General features: G+C 34.6%; 1 protein-coding gene across 3 annotated transcripts in view; it reads right to left on the bottom strand.

Moving 5' to 3' along the window:
* Window positions 1–20720, bottom strand: part of LOC111141001 (zinc finger RANBP2-type containing 3) — a 321399-nt gene that overhangs the window by 275144 nt on the left and 25535 nt on the right. For all 3 annotated transcript variants that reach the window (XM_022493314.1, XM_022493323.1, XM_022493331.1), the window contains exon 2: window positions 19177–19344. In XM_022493314.1, the coding sequence (XP_022349022.1) occupies window positions 19177–19337 (161 nt within the window). In that variant the 5' untranslated portion in view covers window positions 19338–19344. The remainder of the gene's footprint in view (window positions 1–19176; window positions 19345–20720) is intronic.

Below are 20720 nucleotides of genomic sequence, written 5' to 3'. Positions count from 1 at the left end.
AGAGAATATGTTCTTCTTGCCCTCCATCTATTTCTCTGACTGCAGTCATTCTGAATATCTGAAGTTCCCAATATAATTAATCTCCTCATAAATATTTTAAGTAACTAACTCATAATAATTATATCTAACACTTCTTGGGTATCTCTCTTGAACTGAGAATCACATTATTATCCCCCATTTCACAAAGTTTTAAGAATATGACCATGACTGTAATGGTGGAATAAAGGGAACAAACAGACATAAGGCCAGCTATGGCCAAAGCCCTTTTTGCTCCACACCAGTGTTTTCAAGTGCAGGGCACCACAGTAGGCACTATGTAGATATTTTCTGGAAAGACCAGTCAATAGAGTATTTCTTTATTCCATTAGATTCCTTGAGGATTCATTAAAAATGAAAAGTGCTAGTGGGTATTTAAATTCATTACAGAATATTCCCTTATATTAAAAACAGTGCAGTTCAACCAAGGAAAAAAGTTGAAAAGTTAATAAGGCAAATTTATAAACAAAAATATAATATTCCCATAAATTTGCTGATCTGTAAGTTAAAGAGCCCATCAAATGCAACGTGTGGATCCTGTTTCGATCTGATACGAAAAACGAATAGTACAAAAGACACTTGGAGATAAGTGGGGAAAATTTTGAAATGAGCTATATAATCGATATAATGAGGAATTAATTACCATGAATTTATTAGCTGAGATAATTATGCCAATTATTTTTTACATCCCTATTTTTAGAGATTAAAACTGAACTGTTTATGGGTAAATATAATTTCTTGAATTTACTTTAAAATATACCTGCTAAACAAAAGTATGCTTGTATGGAGGAAATACAGAATAGAACAAACAACTAGAAATGTTCGTAATTATTAAAGCTGGGTAATAACTACATGAAGTTCCTGTATACTATTCCATTTTCAAATGTACTTGAAAATTTCCATAATAAAAATGTTTGGATAAAACAAATGGCAGTATTGCACTTTTTAAGATTTCTTTCTGGTATAAAACTTTGGGGTAACTGTGTTACAAAATTCAGTAGAGGGATAACCTGAAAATTCAACCTGTATTCAGTTCTCCACATTTCTAATGACACAAATTTCTTCAACCGTTTTAAACTCTTACATTCATATTGGTTCACAAATCATCACTGTTTTTACTTAAGGATTTTAATTAAGTTCAGTGTTAATTTTAACTTAGTCATTGTGAAGTGTGTGTGTAAATACACATACACATATGTATATGCGCCTATATATAAAGAGAACCCCTATGTTTACTGCAGCATTATTTACAATAACCAAGATATGGAAACCACCTAAGTATCCATTGAAAGATAGATAAAGAAGATGGGGCATATATACACAATGCAATATTACTTAGCCATAAAAGAGAATGAGACCTTGCTATTTGTGACAACATGGATGGACCTAGAGAATATTACGCTAAATAAGTTAAGTCAGAAAAAGACAAATATCATGTGACTTCATTTATATGTGATACCTAAAAGACAAAAGAACAAACAAACAAGAAGAAATAAACCCATAAATACAGAGAACAAACCAATAGTTGCCAAAGGGGAAGAGAATAGGGAATGGGCAAAATGGATGAAGGGGAGTGGGAGATAGAGGCTGCCAGTTATGGAATGAATAACTCATGGCGATGAAAGGTACAGCACAGGGAATATAGTCAATAGTATTGTAATAGTGTTGTATGGTGACAGATGATAGCTACACTTGTGGTAAGAAAAGCATAACATATATTGTTAAATCACTATGTTGTACCCCTGAAACTAATGTAAGAAGTGTCAACTATACTTCAATAAAAACAAGAGAGAGAGAGAGGGAGAGAAAGAAAGAGAAATGCGTGGATGGATAGATGGTACATTTAACATCACAATCACCAAAAATGGAACATCAGAGACAAAAGGTGATTAGAGGTCAAAACAACATATTCCATATGAATTATCTAGAAGGAGTTTTCCAAAGTCCAAGTAATTTTACTGATTATTCTCCGTTCGCTTCCTCCTATTCCAGATGGCTTCAAACACAGTTTAAGAAATGCAGTTACCAGCTGGAGATTAGGTAGTGGGAGGTAATAAGGGAATGGGAAGAAGGAGGTCTGGGAGTGGCTGGGTCTCACCAGAACCATAGGTGCTGCTTGTGGCCCCTAGCTATATGTTGGCTCCCTAAACTTCACCCATACCTGCTAAAAGTCCCTCATTAGAATGTCTTAAGTTTAACCACCTAAGTATATTTATTGAATATTTAAATAGTATAAGAAAACAGAGTATTAACAGGTTCAGGTAACATATATAGAAATCATATGTGTGTATTATATTAAAATTTGTTGAGAATTATTAACAATTATTATTAAAAATCTACACAAAAATATAAAGAAATTAAAGGTAAAAGAATAAGGAAAGGTATAGCTAGAAATTACTAACAGAAAGAAAGCTGGTGTTACTCTATCAATATTAAGACTTAAGGTCAGAAAACATTACCAAGAATCATAATGAGAAAGGAACATAGAAAAATTCTCCAGGAAGATGAAGTAATTATAAGCTTGTTTGTAATTAATAACATAACCTCAAAATATGTAAAGCAAAAATCAACAGAAGTACAAGAGTTAAACTGACAAAGGGCATTTTAACAAATGTCTCTCTGTAATTTGTGGATTAAGAGACAATAAAATTCAAAAGGGTAGAGAACAAAAAATTAACAAATTTAATATAACATAAATAAATTATATATCCAACAATTAGAGGATACATAGTCTCTTAAAGCACTCACAGAGCACTTACAAAAATGAATGAGGCTACATTCAATAACTTATCTGATTGTCTCTAGAGATTAATTTGCATTTCCCAGAGTTTTATACAAACGGAATCATACGGTACATAGTCTTTTTGGGTGTGGGGAGCTAGCTTCCCTTACTCAGTCTAATTATTTTGAAATTCATCCACGTTGATCCATGTATCAATAGTTCACTGTCTTTTATTGAACAGTAGTGTGTTGTAATTTGTTTATCCATTCATCAGCTAATGGACATTGAATTTATCCAGTTTTTGCCCATTATTAACCAAGCTACTATGAACATTTATCTCCCCCCCCCAAAAGAAACTGCATTTTAAAAGATTATTTATCTACTTATTTATTTGAGAGAGGGAGAGACAGAGCACAAGTGTTGAGGGGGCAAAAGGGAAGCAGGCTCCCTGCTGAGCAGGCAGCCCAACACGGGCTGATCTCAGTATCTGAGCCGAAGACAGATGCTTAACCGACAGAGCCACCCAGGGGTCCCTGCATTCTTTTTGATAAAGTAGTGAAACACAAATATTTCAGTAGTGGTCTATGCTTAAAAATTTTATGTGCACACATATGTACATGTATATGTATTTGAAAGCAAAGCACATTTAATATTTTTTTGAAAGATTTATTCACTTTAGAGAGTGAGCAAGCAACAGAGCGAGACAGCTTGACAGCAAGTGAGGGAGGGGTAGAGGAAGAGAACCTCAAGCAGACTCCCTGACAAGCAAAAAGTCTGATGGGAAGCTCAAACCCATGACTCTGAGATCATGATCTGAGCTGAAATCAAGAGTCTGATGCCCAGAGCGCCTGGGTGGCTCACTGGATTAAGCCTCTGCCTTCAGTTTGGGTCATGATCTCAGGGTCCTGGGACTGAGGCCCACATTGGGCTCTCTGTTCAGCGGGGAGCCTGCTTCCTCCCTCTCTCTGCCTGCCTCTCTGCCTACTTGTGATCTCTCTCTCTCTCTGTCAAATAAATAAATAAAATATTAAAAAAAAAAAAAAGAGTGATGCTCAACCGCATTAACCAGGTGTCCCCACATTTAATATTTTTGGTAAATTTGTTATTCAAGTATTAAAAATATAGAAAATAAAACAAATCTTAAGACTACAACTTGATGAATTTTCATAAAATGAAGATACCCATGTAATAGCACCAAGATCAAGAAACAGAATATTATCAACACCCCCAGAAATCTCCCTTGTGACTAATCCTCTTCCTTTCATAATGCTCTCCCATCTAAGGGTCATCACTTCCTGAGTTCTAACACCATAAATTAGTATGTTATATTTATTTTACATAAGTGATCATAAATAAATATCTTACATATATTTTATATAAATGGATATAGACAGTTAATGTATGTATTCTTTTATATCTGGCTTCTTTCACTCAACACTGTATTTGTAAGATTCATCCTAATTTTTCTCATTATTTTAAGTTTTTAAGATTCTCATTATTTTAAGTTTTCTGTTGTGTGAATATACTACCATTATTTCCCATTCTACTGCTGATGGACAATTGAGTTTTAGCTTTACGGATAATGCCGTAAAGAGCATTCTTAGAGTGAACATATATATGTACCTATACACCTAGGGATAGGAATACTAGGTCTCAGAATATGTATATGTTCTCCTACAGTAGATACTGCCAAAGAGTTTTCCAAAGTAGATGTGCCTATTTTCTTTTCTAACAGTAGTGTAAGATAATTATAGATGTTTCAAATCCCTGACTTCTTTTTTAAATTATGCCATTCTGGTGGGTGAGTAGGGGTATTGCAATTTTGCTTTTATATACATCTCCAACAGAAATTAGTACATACGTAGATCAAAGCACATTTAACTTTATTCCTCAAATCCACAGAATACTTCCAAATAAAAAAGTCTGATTTTAAATCAGTTTACCTAAAGTGAAAGCAGCAACTAAGCTCATCTATTAAAATGGATACCTATTTCTTCCAGTTTTATCAAGATATAATCAGCTTACAACATTGTGTGTTTAATGTGTGCCATGTGATGATTTGATGTACATAAATATTTTTACACATATATTTTGAAATCACTACCACAATAAAGCTAATTAACACATCCTTCACCATACATAATTACCAATTTTTGTGTGCTGAGAACATTTAAGATCTACTCTCTTAGTAACATTCAAGTAAACAGATCAGTGTATTTATATAGTATATTATGGATATAATCAAATATACTATGGTCATCACGCTATACAATAGATCCTTATAACATATTCATCTTACAACTGAAAATTTGTACCCTTTTACCAACATCTCCCAAAGCCCCCATACTCCAGCCCCTAGCAACCACTAATATGCACTTTGTTTCTATGAGTTCAGCGTTTTTATATTCCACATCTAAGTGAGATCATACAGCATTTGTCTTTCTCTGACATGCCATTTAGCATAATGCCAACAACGTTCATCCATGTTGTCACAAATGATAGAATCTCCTTCTTTTATGGCTCAATAATAATCCATGGTGAAAAATACATATATTTATACACACATACATACATATACACACATACCACATTTTCTTTACCCATTCATCCATAAATGAACACTAAACACTGTTTCTATGTCTTGGCTACTTGATTAACACTACAATGAATGCGAGGTTGCAGATATCTCTTCAAGATACTGATTTAAAAAAAAAAAAAAGATACTGATTTCATTTTCTTCAGATATATACCCACAAGTGGGATGGCTGGAGCTCACCATACATCTACTCCTCATTTGCTGAAGAAACTCCATACAGTTTTCCATAATGGCTTTACCAATTTACATTCCCACCAACAGTGTGCAAGGGATCCTGTTTCTTCACATCCTCACCAGCATTTGCTATCTTTTGTCTTTTTGATAAGAGCCTTTCTAATAAAAGGCATGAGTTTGTATCTCATTATGATTTTGATTTGCAATTCCCTGATCATTAGTAATGTTGACTACCTTTTCATTGTACCTATTGGCTATTTGTATGTCTTCTTTGGAAAACATCTATTCATGTCCTTTGCTCATTTTTGATTGAATTATTTGTGGGGTTTTTGCTATTGAATTGTATGAGTTTATTATATATTTTGGATATTAAGCCCTTAATGGATATATAGTTTATACATATTTTCTCCCATTCAATAGGTTGCCTTTTCATTTTGTTGACTGTATCTTCTGCTGTGCAGAAGAAACTTTTTATTTTGATGTAGTCCCACTTATTTATTTCTGCTTTTTTTGGCTTGTGAAAAATGTATACCTATGGATCAGTAAAATTTTTCAACATAGCCCAGTCTCTCTCTTCACACCCTTATAGGGTACCTCACTGCTTAGGGAGGAGGCAAAACAATGACTTTATTCTGAAACTCAAATTAACACTATTTATAATAGCAAGATTTTGTGTTTCATAAATCAGATTACTGAAGATGTATAAAATAAGTAAAATTATATAACTTAATTCTTCTGGCTTTTTTATATCCATACTTCAAGGTACATTCATACTTTCACTTAATTATCCTTATCTTAAACTGAAATGATAAGCATGGAGATTTATACCCTAATATTAAAATAGTCTAACAAAGAATTTTCTCATAGCAAAACCACCAGGTGTTTCAATATATTTGTTCACTGATGCAATACTTTAATCTACATTCAGCCAAACAAGTAAGGACTGTAACACTACAAAAGCAGTATATCTAAATGGGTAATATAACAGAAAACTATTCAATTTTAGGAGAGAAAAGAAAACAATGAAAGCAATTAGGCTGTCATCAAGTGATACCTTTAAAGAATACAAATTACTACAAAATCATCTCATACTTTTTGTAAAAGCTTTAAACACCACAAAATCCTCTCTTCCTCCATGCAGACACATAATTAAAACAAATTGTTCTGCCAGAATTTTCAGAAAAAATGAAATAGTTTATTTCAGAACACCATCTATACAAAGAGTATTAACTAATGATAAAGGTAACAATGACAAGTCTAATAATTCATTCAGTAACAGGTTTCTCACATCTCACCAGATTCAATAAGCAAACAACATATAGCAAACCTTGTTCAACTGTATACCGAAAATTTCATGTAGTAATAAGTTTGTCAATTATTTTTAACCATGTAAATCCACAGGTACATACATGTAGACATAAATGCATGTATATAAATAATCATTTAATAAATAGCTAAGTAATGGATATAATACACAGCTTAGTGGAGCACAGATTCAAAATTTTAATGCATGGTTACTTATCATCTTTGAAAAGTAGACAAAAAAGAGCATGGGCTACCAGAAATATTAAGTATGAAAAACAAGAACAACAACAACTGAAGTCGAATATCTAGAAAGAGCACTTGGCTAAACATCTCAGGTAAACAGCAAGACATAGTTCCAAAGTGAGGAGGACATTTGTATCATAATCAAGAACCCTTTTCTGGGGTGCCTGGGTGGCTCAGTCAGTTAAGTGTCTGCCTTCAGCTCAGGTCATGATCCTGGAGTTCCAGGCTCCAGTGCCATGCTGGGCTCCCTGCTCAGCAGGGAGTCTGCTTCTCCCTCTGCCCCTCACCCTGCTCCTGCTCTCTCACTTCTCTCTCTCAAATAAATAAATAAAATCTTAAAAAAAAAAAGAAAAAAAGAATCCTTTCTTTGCATTACCACAAGAAGAAAAAGAGACAGGTGTCCAGAATACCCCCAGCTCCAGCCAGGCTACAAGGAGAAGCAGAGAAGGCAAGGCCTTCAATGAATACTCCCAGATGGGAGGAAGCAGAGTAAGGGCTGGAGTGATAGATTTGCAACATTAGCTACTCTGCTATGTTGATTTCTTTTGGCATGGGAAATATAATGAAAAAATAAATAAATACATATAAAAATAATGTTGTGGAGAGACTAGGTGTTAATCTAGAACATTATTAGAACATTATTCTGGCCCTCTCTCAGGTGATCTTTTGCAAATAGCAGGCTCAGGAAAAAAAAAATGTTCCTCAACGAATACAGAGTAGTAACAACAACAAAAAGATCAATTCTATAAATATTTTAAAAAGGGGGAAAACGGAAGTCAAACGGAAAAACACACAGAAAAAAAAGTACCCATGAAGAGATGAAAATCACAGTCAAACATTTTGCCACAAATTTGAACTTAAAGAAGCAGGGGTGCCTGAGTGGCACAGTCAGATAAGTGTCTGCCTCTTGGTTTCCGCTCTGGTCATGAATACAGGGTCCTGAGACTGAGACCCGGTCCAGCTCTACACTCAGCAAGGAGTCTGCTTATGACTCTTTCTCCCTCTGCCCCTCTCCCCTGTGCTCTCCTTCTCTCTCTCTTAAATAAATAAATCTAAAAAAATAAAAATAAAAAAATAAATTAACTTACAGAAGCAATCACCTTTATAACACAAGAAACACAAAACAGAGGTACAAAACTCAGGGAAGACATGGGAAGAAATATGAAGAACTTAAATGTGAGCTGAAGGTCAGAGAAGTAAACAAAAAATAAACATCACTGAAATGAAGACCAAATGGAAGCAGGAGAGAATAGGTACTGCTTAAAAAAAAAAAAAGAAAGAAAGAAAGAAAAAGGAGGAGTACACGTGAGACAGGATTTAAAGGAAATTTTCAATGGGAATAAAGAAACAAAAGAAATTTTTGAGAAAAAATAAATTAAGAAAGAAAATGACAGAAAATACAAATGATATAGATGATAGGTCAAGACAAATCAACATAGGCCTACTTGAGGTCTTCAAAGAAGACCTCAAAATAAAAGAACTGAAAACTGTTCTTAAGATAATTCAAGAAAAGTTTCAGAAGTTAAAGAAAAAGATAAAGTAGAGATTAAAATAATATAGCACAACAAAAAAAGAGACACATAACTGTCAACAACAAGCTACACCCTAGTACTGGATTGCCAAAATAAGTAGTGAGACAAAAAATTAAAAAAAAAAAAAAAAAAAATCAACCATCTCCAAGGGGAAAAAAAACCAGGCAACCCTCAGGTTTGTCTACAACAAACAGTGGAACAATAACGATAACATCAGCCAGAAAAGAAACTGGGACTGAGAAATTTCTTACTCAGCCAATTGGTCATTTAGTATAAACTCAGTGAAAAGACATTTTTAAATGCAAGAAATTGGGTAACTGACTTCCTATTAGCCCTTCCAAAAGATTTTCAGAAGATAACCCAAACCAAAGAACACTGCAAAAACAAAATAGGAGGAAAGCAACGAAACTACTTAGCTGTTTGAAAAATCTAGGTACAAAAGAAAATGCAACAGTTACAGACAATGACTGCATAGAAATTACATACCTAACAAGAGGCATAGAGGAGAAAAAGGCAAAGATCATCTAAAGTTGGCAAAAAACATATAATACATATTTCATAGGAACAAACTGTAAATATTTTTAAAGATACAAAGGTGAAATCAAGAAAAATAATTTAACCAATTAATATGATGTAGTGAGAAAGAAGGACAGAAAGGAAGGAAAAGGTAATACACCAAATGCCACTGTACATAATTGGGAATAAGGAAACACTGCTTAATAAAATGGAGAATCAACTATATTATGAAAAGCTGTAGTTATAAAGATTACTAATGAATTCAAACTCCAAACCTTGCAGATTACTGAAAGTGTATACTAAACAGGAAGAAAACTTTGACATAGTAATATACTTAATGGATCATATAGTGATTATATAGTGATACACTTTTAGGGACAAAAACCTTAACAAATGCTACGATGGCAGAATTAACACCAAATACAGCTTTAATGTCAATGAATGAAAGTGAGCGTAATACTACTTAAAAGAACAGACAAACTGAATCATAAAGTGAAATACAAATCTAGAACTTATAAACTCATTTAAAAGAACTATCTCAAAAATGTTGAAAATAGGAAGATGGTTAAAGGCATGCAAGGAAAATATGGTCAGAAAGAAATCGTTTTGGGGAAATTAATTATATAACATTAAATTTGGAATGTAATAAAAAAGAATTAAGTAATTCTGTAATAAGGTATTTTACAATGATAGCAAGTATAATCTTTAATGAATGAAGACTTAACAGTAAGATTTCAGCTCCCACTGATATACTGGTTTAGAAAGTCTCAGATTCTTCCCTTTGCAAACACCTACAAATGCTAACTTAGGTAAAATACCATCTTTTAAAATGCAGATCTGGCCTGAAGAAAACTAAAAAAATCCACAAATGCCAGAAACAAAAGAGAAAATCAAAACCTGAATGAAAGGTGAATGATAAAGCTACAGGCAACAAGGAAGACGTCTGCAAACACCATCAACAGGGAATCTTAAGACTTAACAGCCAAACAGAGCAATGGTAATAAGGTCTTATACCTACACAAAGCAGAGATTGGAAATGAGCCTACTAAACAAAATTGAGCCTAAGAAAGCTACAACTTAAGTAAAAATGGAAAAGTTGTGACAATTAAAAAAAAAAAAAAAAAGACAAACATGGGGGGGGAAAACTGAAAACAGATTTTTTTAAAAAGATTTTATTTGTTTATTTGAGCCACAGAGATCACAAGTAGGCAGAGAGAGAAAGGTAAGCAGGTTCCCGGCTGAGCAGAGAGCCTGATGCGGGGCTCCATCCCAGGACCCTGGAATCATGACCTGAGCTGAAGGCAGAGGCTTTAACCCACTGAGCCACCCAGGCACCCCGTGAAAACAGATTTATATACATATGGTCAAGCACTTTTTCAGAAGGATGCCAAGGTAATTTATGAGAGAGAAGAGACCTTACTAGAAATGGTGCCAGAGTAACTGGATATCAATATGAAAGAAAACCGAACCTAAAACCTATCCCACACACAAAAATTAATTTAAGATGAATCATATATCAAAACATAAAAGCTAAAACTAGAAAGCTTCCAATACAAAACACAGGGACATTGTGATCCTGGGGTAGAAAAAGACTTTCGTGACAACATAAAAAGCATTAACTACATAAGAATGTGCTAAATTAGATTTTATGAAAATTAAAAATTTCTGGGGGCTCCTGGGTCGCTCATCAGTTAAGTGTCTGCCTTCAGCTTGGGTCTTGATATCAGGGTCCTGGGATGGAGTCCCATGTTGGGCTCCCTGCTCAGTGGGGAGTCTGCTTCTCCCTCCCTCTCTGCCTCTTCCACCTTCAGGTTTGTGTTCTCTCTCTCTCTCAAATGAATAGAATCTTTTAAAAAAAAAATTTTAAGTTCTGTTCATCAAAATGCAAAATATTTATTCCATATGAGGAAAAACCAGAATATTAAAAATTTCTGTTCATCAAAGAATACTACAAAGAAAATTTAAAAAGCAAACTTCGGACCAGGAGAAATTAAAATACATATATCTGACAAAGGGTCTTCTATGCAGAATAAAAGAACTCTTTCAAATCAATAATAGACAACATTAAAACATATATAAGACATTAACATATGTTAAAAGATGCCAACTATAAGGACCTATTTTATATTTTTATATTTTAGCCAGAGGCTTCCATTGAGGTTAAACAATAACATTGTTTAACCCTTAAACTGTCCCTGTTCCCCTTCCCCCAGGGGACTTACTTAAAAACAAGTCCCGGAAACCAACTCCAGGTAACAAAGCCCAGATACAAGGGTGGGTCAGGCCAGGTGGAGACATCTGATCATTCGGGGGGATGCCTACTGTCTCCCTAGTTACCAAGGAGTATGGGCCCTGCCCTTTGGGAGCCTTTTGGGCCCCAATCCTAACCAAGGGGATAGGCTGGGTAGAATGTCTATAGGGTAAATTGTAACTCAATTGGTCACCTAGCATCACTGTGGAGTTTCCTGTGTGTGTTACAATCTCATTGGCCACCTGTGCATGGCCAGGCCCGACCACATGGCCTTTGCCCTTAAAAGCTAGTCTGTGAAACAGAGAAGGGTCGCCCTCTCTTGTAAGAGGTGCATCCCCAAACGTTCGGTTAGATTCTTTTTTTTTTTTTTTTTAAGATTTTATCTATTTATTTGATGGAAAGAGAGATCACTCACAAGTAGGCAGAGAGGCAGGCAGAGACAGAGAGGGGAAGCAGGTCCCTGCTGAGCAGAAAGCCCGATGCGGGGCTCGATCCCAGAACCCTGAGATCATGACTTGAGCTGAAGGCAGAGGCTTAACTCCCTGAGCCACCCAGGCACCCCGTTCAGTTAGATTCTTGATGCTTGGCACGAAATAAAGCTTTACTTGGCCTTCACTTTATATCAGTCTCGCTCCTTTAATCACGGACCCATTATTGGGGCATAACACCAACATTATTAGTCTTTAGGAAAAGACAAATTAAAAATCTGTGAGCTACCAGGGTGCCTGGGTGGCTCAGTTGGTTGAGCATCAGAATCTTGATTTCAGCTCAGGTCATGATCTCAGGGTCCTGGGATCCAGCATTGGGCTCCCTGCTCAGTCGGGAGTCTGCTTCTCCCTCTCCCTCAGCCTCTCCCTCCACTCATGCTCACTCTCTTTCTCTCTCTCTCTCACAAATAGATAAAATCTTAAAAAAAAAAAAAAAAACAAAAAAACAAATAGCAATAGAATTGAAAACATGTCCACAAAGGACTTCTCCATTAATGTTAATACCATCTTTATTCATAAGACTCCCAATCTGAAATCAAACAAATGTCCATCAGCAAGTGAATGAACAAAATAACTGTCTTATATTCAGAGATCAAAACAATATATTTGAATCTCAAAAACATGATGAGCAAAAGAAGTCAGACAGAAACACATATAACCTGCATGATTCCATTTGTAACAAGTTCCGAAACAAACTAAAGTAAGCTATGGTACAGTAAGGGATTATAACCCACTGATTATACTAGGAATCCATGAAAATGGATGAATGGATGGATAGATGAATGGGTAGAAACAGAGAAAAAGAGAAAGAGATATTGTTGCAACAGAAGGAAGGGCTCTTCCTTACAGTAAAATGCCAATTAATAAATCATCATTTCATAAATAATTTCAAAAAATTATTTTGAGCAAGAACATGTATAGAAGCTAAATCCAAGAGAAAAAACTAGATAAGAGGAAGCATATTTACATGATGAACATCTCATGTTAATTGTTTGTTAAACAGGCAACAACTGTGAGAGGGAAATATAGTAACTACATGGTAGAGAGTGTTGTAGTTATAACCTTTGACTAACAATCAAAATTAACACTACCATCTTGAGAAAAAAAAAAAACAACAACACTACCAGTTGAGGGGCTGATAGATGCTGTGTGCCTTCAAAAGCAGTTTCTTGAGAAGGGTAAGACTTCTTTCTCCCTTGTGTACTAATCCAGAACAGACTGTACAAGCTAAATCCTATAATGAGAAAATGTTTAAAAGAATTGCAACACATTATATAAAATACACTGGCCTAAATCCAGTGCCATGAAAATCTGAAAAACTATTCAACATTCAAGGAAAGAGAGAGATATCACTAAATGCAATAAGCAATCCTACATTGGCTCCTGCACTAAAAGAAAAAAAAAATGTCATAAAAGATTGACAATTGAAAACATATACAGAGATAAAAGATTAAATCTCATGAATTTGATGATTGTACTGTGGCTATGTTAGAGAATATTTTTGTTCTTAAAATATGAACTATTCTTAAATACTGTAGGTTAAAGGAGCAAGACATATGTAACCTAACCTCAGATGGCCTTGAAAAAAAATAAATACTACTGTGTGTGCAAATGCACATGTGTGTCTGTATGTGTAGAAAGACACAGGAGGGAGAGAATAATAAAATAAGGAAAAGTGCTAAAATGTTAGAAATTAGTGAATCAAAGTAAAGGGTATAGGAAAAGTTATTTCTGTACTTTTTTAAAATCAAGGTTGAAATTATTACAAAATTAAAAGTTAAAAAAATAAACAGCATCAAGTAACCATAAAAAACATACTCTGGGGCACCTGGGTGGCTCAGTGGGTTAGGCCTCTGCCTTCAGCTCAGGTCATGGTCTCAGGGTCCTGGGATCAAGCCCCGCATGGGGCTCTCTGCTCAGCGGGGTGCCTGCTTCCTCCTCTCTCTCTCTGCCTGCCTCTCTGCCTACTTGTGATCTCTGTCTATCAAATGAATAAATAAAATCTTAAAAAAAAAAACAAAACACATACTCTGGTGACAAAAGTCAGCTCACTAGTTTCCTTTCAATGGAGATGAAGTTGATTACAACTTAACTTTGCAAATCCTCCCCCCCAAAAATTGTCCATTACTTAAGTCTCTCAAGAGTCACAGAGATTCAGATTACCTAATTATAAAAACAAAAATTTTTTAAAAATTAGCAAATATATCGGGAAATAAACCATCATGAATAACAAGAACAAAAGTAAATTAGCCTCCAAAGGACTTCAGATATGTAAAGTAAGTATGTTCTAAATATTTATAGGAAGAAAAGATGGAATTAAAACAGAGCAAGAAGCAAGATATTATCAACATAACCAGCAAACAGGAATTGGATATTCTAGGAATTAAAAATACACTATCTCACATCAAGAACAGAAAATAAAATGTTTCTATTCTCCAATTTCAAGACAGGGAAGGACTGACTGTTCTTTGACATCACTCAGCTAATCTCTAAAGCATACTCTGATACTGAGCAAATACTTAAACACTCCTACTTTTTAAAGCCTCCAAATGTCCCCAGTCTGATTCAATACCAACTCTTTGCTTTGTTTGCCATGTTTAAGAAGCACAGTTTCTCCCTTGATTAGCAAGTAATATATTCAGCCTCTTTTTTTCAGCCATAATGAATGGATTTTGGTTTCAAGTATTTTGAGCGATGGTCTTTTCCTTCAGAAAATCCAATAAATTAATAGCAAAATTTTCAGATTAGTAAACCAAGAATATAAGTAAACAACAAATATCCAAATAAAGCATAAACATTTTTTTAAAAAAGAAGAAAACAGTAAGTGATGTATAGAACACAAAAAAAAGGTCTAATATAGGTATAATGGGAGACCAAGGAGAAAAGAAAGGAGCAAAATAGTATCCGAAGAGATTTCAAGAGACTGAGTATTCTCCGAGAACTAATAAACAACATCAACCCACAGATTAAAAAAACTTTAAATGCAAATCTAGGCACATCATACATAGCAAAACTTTTGGATAACCAAACAAGGAGAAAATCTTAGAAATAACCGGAGGGAGGAAATGACATTTTATAGAAACATCAAAAATACTAAACACCTAGGAATAAATATAATGATATATATGAAAGTTATATATTGAAAACTATAAAATCTTGTTAAAAAGAAATTAATTAATGGGAAAATAACTGAAATGAAAATAAATGAAGGGCATTAAATAAATGGAAGAATATTCACATTAATGGATTAAAATACTTTATACGGTAAAGATATCAATTCTCCCCAAAATGGTCTACAGATGCAAAACAATTCCATTCACAACTCCAGCAACTTTTTTGGTGAAAAATGATCAATGATTTCTATAACTTATAGGCAATGCAAAGGCTCAACAATAGCTAAAGCAATTTTGAAAAAATAACAAAGTTGTGAGACTTACGTTATCTTAGACCAAAATATGGATTAATAAATTATAATAATTAAGAAGTATGGTGTTGACACAAAGATTGGCAATCAGAAAAATAAAACAAAGAATCTATACCTGTACTGTCCCATATGGTAGCCACCAGACATGTGGCTAAATTTAAATCATTATATATCATTATATATTATATATCATTATATAAATTTAAATCAATATATATCATTATATTTATTTCTAGGCAATTACTAATAAAGGACAACGGAATGGCTAATAAGCATATGAAAAGGTGTTAGATTTCATTTGTTATCAGAAAAGTGCAAATGAAAACCTAAATGGTTATCACTATATACTTGCCAGAAGATCTAAGATAAAATTAGAGATAGGAAATAAGTGTTGGTAAAGATGTGATAACAAATGGGACTCTTACATATTATTGATACAAGTAAAAATTGGTATACTTTGAAAACTGTCTGAGTTAGTGGTTGAATTATGTCCCCACAAAACTCATATGTTAAAGTTTTAACACCCAGTGCCTCAGAATGTGACCTTATTTGGAAATAGAGTCCCCACAGATGTAATTAGTTAAAATTAGATTATGGGGGGGCTTAACCCAATAATGACTGGTGCCCTTAGAAGAGAATAGCCATGAATAGTGAGAAGATGATGTGAAAACACATTGGAAGAAGACAGTGTTCTACAAATCAAGGAAAAAGACCTGGAACAGATACCTCCCTCACAACCCTAAATGGAATCAACTCTTTTATCCACTTGATTTTGAACTTCTAGACTCCAGAAATGTGAGACAATACATTTCTGTTGTTTATAAGTCACCAACTTGTGGCATTTCATTATGACAGCCCTGCCAAACTAATATAGGAAATTATTTACTTGTAATGTATATATATCTTATGACTCAACAATTATACATCTTGGTATACACATGACAGAAATATATGTGTATGTATGTATTTACCAAAAGATTTGTATAAGAATGTTCATAGCATTATTATTTGTAAAAGTCCCAAACTAGTAACAATTCAAATATTCATCAACAGTGAATGAATAAAAACTTTATGGTGTATTTATATAGTGGAATTTTATATGAGAATGAACCAACTACAACCACATGCAACAATAAGGAAGAATATCAGAACGATGTTGAGCAAAAGAAGTCAGACACCGAAGATACATACAGATGATTACAATGATATAGTCGAGCATATAAAAGTAATCTATGGTTTGAGAAGTTAGGAGAAGTCATTACCTTTGGAGAGGAAGGAGGCAAAAAGTGATCAAGAAGTGGGGCGCCTGGGTGGCTCAGAGGGTTAAGCCTCTGTCTTCGGCTCAGGTCATGATCTCAGGGTCCTGGGATCAAGCCCTGCATTGGGCTCTCTGCTCAGCAGGGAGCCTACTTCTCCCTCTCTCTGCCTACTTGTGATTTCGGTCAAATAAATAAATAAAATCTTTTAAAAAAAAAGTGATTAAGAAGGGGCAAGAGAAAGATTTCTGGGATGCGGGTAAGGTACTATTTCTTGATCTTGGTGATGGCAATACTGTAAAAATTCTTCAAGTTCTACACTTGTACACATGCGTAAAATGTACATCATTTCCAAAAATTCTTTGAACACTGAATAGGTAAGTTAAACACATTAGAATAACTGAATCATAATCTTTTATTTTTAAAAAGAGATCTTTAAAAGTAGCCATATTGTAGCACAGGTAGATGCAGAAAATATAAGACACATTAATGGAAGCATGGGATAGAGTGAAAAGGTAGTTTAAGTCTCATCAATTTTTATCGCAGAAGAAAATAAACAAAATGAATGGGTATGAATCAATATTTAAATATATTTTTAAGATTTTATTTATTTATTTGACAGATATCACAAGTAGGCAGAGAGGTAGGCAGAGAGAGAGGGGAACCAGGCTCTCTGCTGAGCAGAGAGCCCAATGCGGGGCTCGATCTCAGGACCCTGGGATCATGACCTCTGAGCAGAGGCTTTAACCCACTGAGCCACCCAGGCATCCCATGAATCAATATTTAAAGAGATATGGGTGCCTGGGTGGCTCAGTTGATTGAGCATCTGCCACTCAGGTCATGATCCTGGGATCCTGGGATGGAACCGTGCTTTGGGCTCCCTGCTCAGCAGGGAGTCTGCCTGTCCTTGTTCCTCTGCCCCCCACCACCGCTCATGCTCTTGTTCTCAAATAAATAAATATAATCTTAAAAATAATTTTTAAAAATAGATAATAGCTGAGATTTTTCCAGAATCAACATGGCACAAATCCCAGATTAAAAAATGCACAATAATCTCAAGGAGAATAAACAAAAAGAAAACCAGACTGAATAAATTGTTGTTACACCGCCGAACTCCAAAAACCAAGAGAAAGTCTTAAAATCAGATACAGAAAAAGATCAGGTCCAAATAGAAAAGACAGATGACCAACAAAGGAATGAAAATCAGACTGATCATTTTTTTTTTTTTTAATTTTCAAACTGACAGAAAATCCAAAGAGAATACTATAGCGAACACTCTTAACACCACTCACCAAATTCAATGTTAACACCGTGACTGACTCACTCCAAGTCTATTTGAATATATATACGTCCTCTCCTTTTGGGAAAATACAGAAAGTAGGCTGCTATCACAGTTCTTCATCCCAAATTCTTTATCATGCATTTTCCAAGAACAACAACATTCAACCAAAACATCATTACCTCACCCATGATAACTGACATTAATTCAATAACATCACTCTAAGAGAGCTCAGATGCAATTTTCCCAGTTATCCTAATATGTCCTCTAAAGCTCTTCTTTTTACTTATCCAGGATCTAATCAAGATTTATGTATTACTTTCAGATGTTTTAACTTTTAGCTCTCTCAATTTAGGACATTCTCATCACTTCCCTTGGTTTTTCAGACACTGTGTCCTATAAAATATCCTATAAAAATATCCCATATTCTAAACTGGTTTGATTGTTTCCCCATTATCAAAAGAACAAGTATTTCCAGAAAGAAATGTTGTACAACTCCAATGCAGCACATTGTGCCTATAGCTGCCCCACTACTGGCTATACTACATGAACATTTTGTAATTTTTCTTTGTAATCTGTAAGTCACCTGTAAAATAAGTTTTTGAGACTCAAGAGCACACTTTTTAATGGCAACTATGAAAGACATAAGTCAATAGAATACAAACTTCCAAGTGCTAGGAAAAAAGGGCTATTAAAGTAGAACTGCTGGGGCGCCTGGGTGGCTGGGTGGCTCAGTGGGTTGAGGCCTCTGTCTTCAGCTCAGGTCATGATCTCTAGGTCCTGGGATCAAGCCCCGCATCAGGCTCTCTGCTCAGCGGGGAGCCTGCTTCCTCCTCTCTCTCTCTCTCTCTCTCTGCCTGCCTCTCTGACTACTTGTAATCTCTATCAAATAAATAAATAAAATCTTTTAAAAATAAATAAATAAAGTAGAATTGTATTGTCAACTAAAATACCATTCAAAAATGAAGGCAAAATGAGGTATATCTTTTTTTTTTTTTTAAAGATTTTATTTATTTATTTGGCAGACAGAGATCACAAGTAGGCAGAGAGGCAGGCAGAGAGAGAGAGGAAGGGAAGCAGGCTCCCTGCTGAGCAGAGAGCCCAATGCGGGGCTTGATCCCAGGACCCTGGGATCATGACCCGAGCCGAAGGCAGAGGCTTTAACCCACTGAGCCACCCAGGCGCCCCCAAAATGAGGTATATCTTAAAATTATCTCAAGATATGGGAAGACAATGTACACACACAAAAAACTGGTTTGCACAAACCTTTGTTGTTTTCTTTTATATATATATATATATATATACACACTCTAGAATTAAATATTTTTAGCATGTCTTGAAAAAAGTACTTTACCTGCCATCTCTTCTGAGGGCAAAAGCAATGCCATCTTTCTGGAAAGGAAGTAGCTTTGCTCTTAGTTTTTCAGGCAAAAAATCCAAGTGTTTGTAAGATTCATTTGTCAAACAAGACATCTGAGGTGTAAGAGACTTTTTTATCACATGAACTTTAGGCATCCTGATCCTAAAAAAAAAAAAGAAATCACAAAAGGGAGGGGTAGGGAAATAGTTATTACTGAATGTATTAGAGAATTAAACATAAATAATAATATTAAAGTACTTATCTGTGGCCTTGATATACTACCTACATAGATATAAAGTGGTTAAATCACAGTCCAAATGATCTACTAAGAAAATACAAAGCACTAAGTCCAAAAGCAGTTACTCAGTGCATAGTGTGGGAACTCAGCATCCTTTATTTCATTTGTATTTCAAACTGAACAATAACATAATAATTATCCTGTTTTAAGCAACAAATGTTTTACCGAAAATTTACAAATCAGCCAGATTTTTAAAACTAAATAATTTTTAAAATAAGGAATGATTAGCTACAGGAAGAGGAATTCTTTTATGAATAATCCTTTTATAGATCCACATTTTCCTATCACACCAAATTTTCTAATAGGATAAAACTGCATTTTTAAAATTACAAAATACGAAGATATTAACTCCAAATTTATAATTAAATTAAACCAATATTAAATGAGATTCATTTTAAAAAATTAGAATGAGGGGCGCCTGGGTGGCTCAGTAGGTTAAAGCCTCTGCCTTCGGCTCAGGTCGTGATCCCAGGGTCCTGGGATCGAGCCCCGCATCGGGCTCTCTGCTCAGCGGAAAGCCTGCTTCCTCCTTTCTCTCTGCCTGCCTCTCTGCCTACTTGTGATCTCTGTCTGTCAAATAAATAAATAAAATCTTTAAATAAATAAATAAATAAATAAAATAAAAAATAAAAAATTAGAATGAATTATTTTAAATCAAATGAATATACAATATAAACTCTGCCTGACTGGTACCTTCCTCAGCACTGGGTTTCCACAAATGTCATTTTAAGTTTCTATATGAAAATTTCCTATGTCTATAAATTCTCAGAGCTCTGCAAGAAAGAGTCCTATTAAACCACTGAACTATAAAATTTCTTTAATAACACTTTATATTTAGATTGTACTTTTTCATCTGTTTATATGTAATCTCACTTCATCTTTAAAACAAATTTGCTTTTTTCTCAATTGCTTGCAGACTTATAAAATTTTACTCCACCCAAAAAAAAGTAATCAACCTCTGTATCCAATATCTAAGAATCTCAAGAATTCAGTGTGTATTTGTTAATAAGAAATACATATTATATTCCAGGATCTGGAGAAGCAAGGACCACGCCCTCACAGGTCTTACATTCTTAAGGGGGAGACTAAAAATAATGAATAAATGATTAATTACAGTAAAGTGTAAATATTAGGAAGGAACAAGAGAGTAATGGCCAATTTAGGTAGGCTGACCAGATAAGGACTCTCCTAGGTGATGCTTACTTAGTCTATAAACTGAAGTATTAAAGAGTCAACCAAG

Source organism: Enhydra lutris, unplaced genomic scaffold (genome assembly GCF_002288905.1).
Source record: "Enhydra lutris kenyoni isolate GAN:26980312 unplaced genomic scaffold, ASM228890v2 scaffoldscaffold1, whole genome shotgun sequence".
Lineage (NCBI taxonomy): Eukaryota > Metazoa > Chordata > Mammalia > Carnivora > Mustelidae > Enhydra > Enhydra lutris.
Note: the sequence above shows the minus strand (reverse complement) of the source record. Positions and strands in the feature narration are given on the sequence as shown.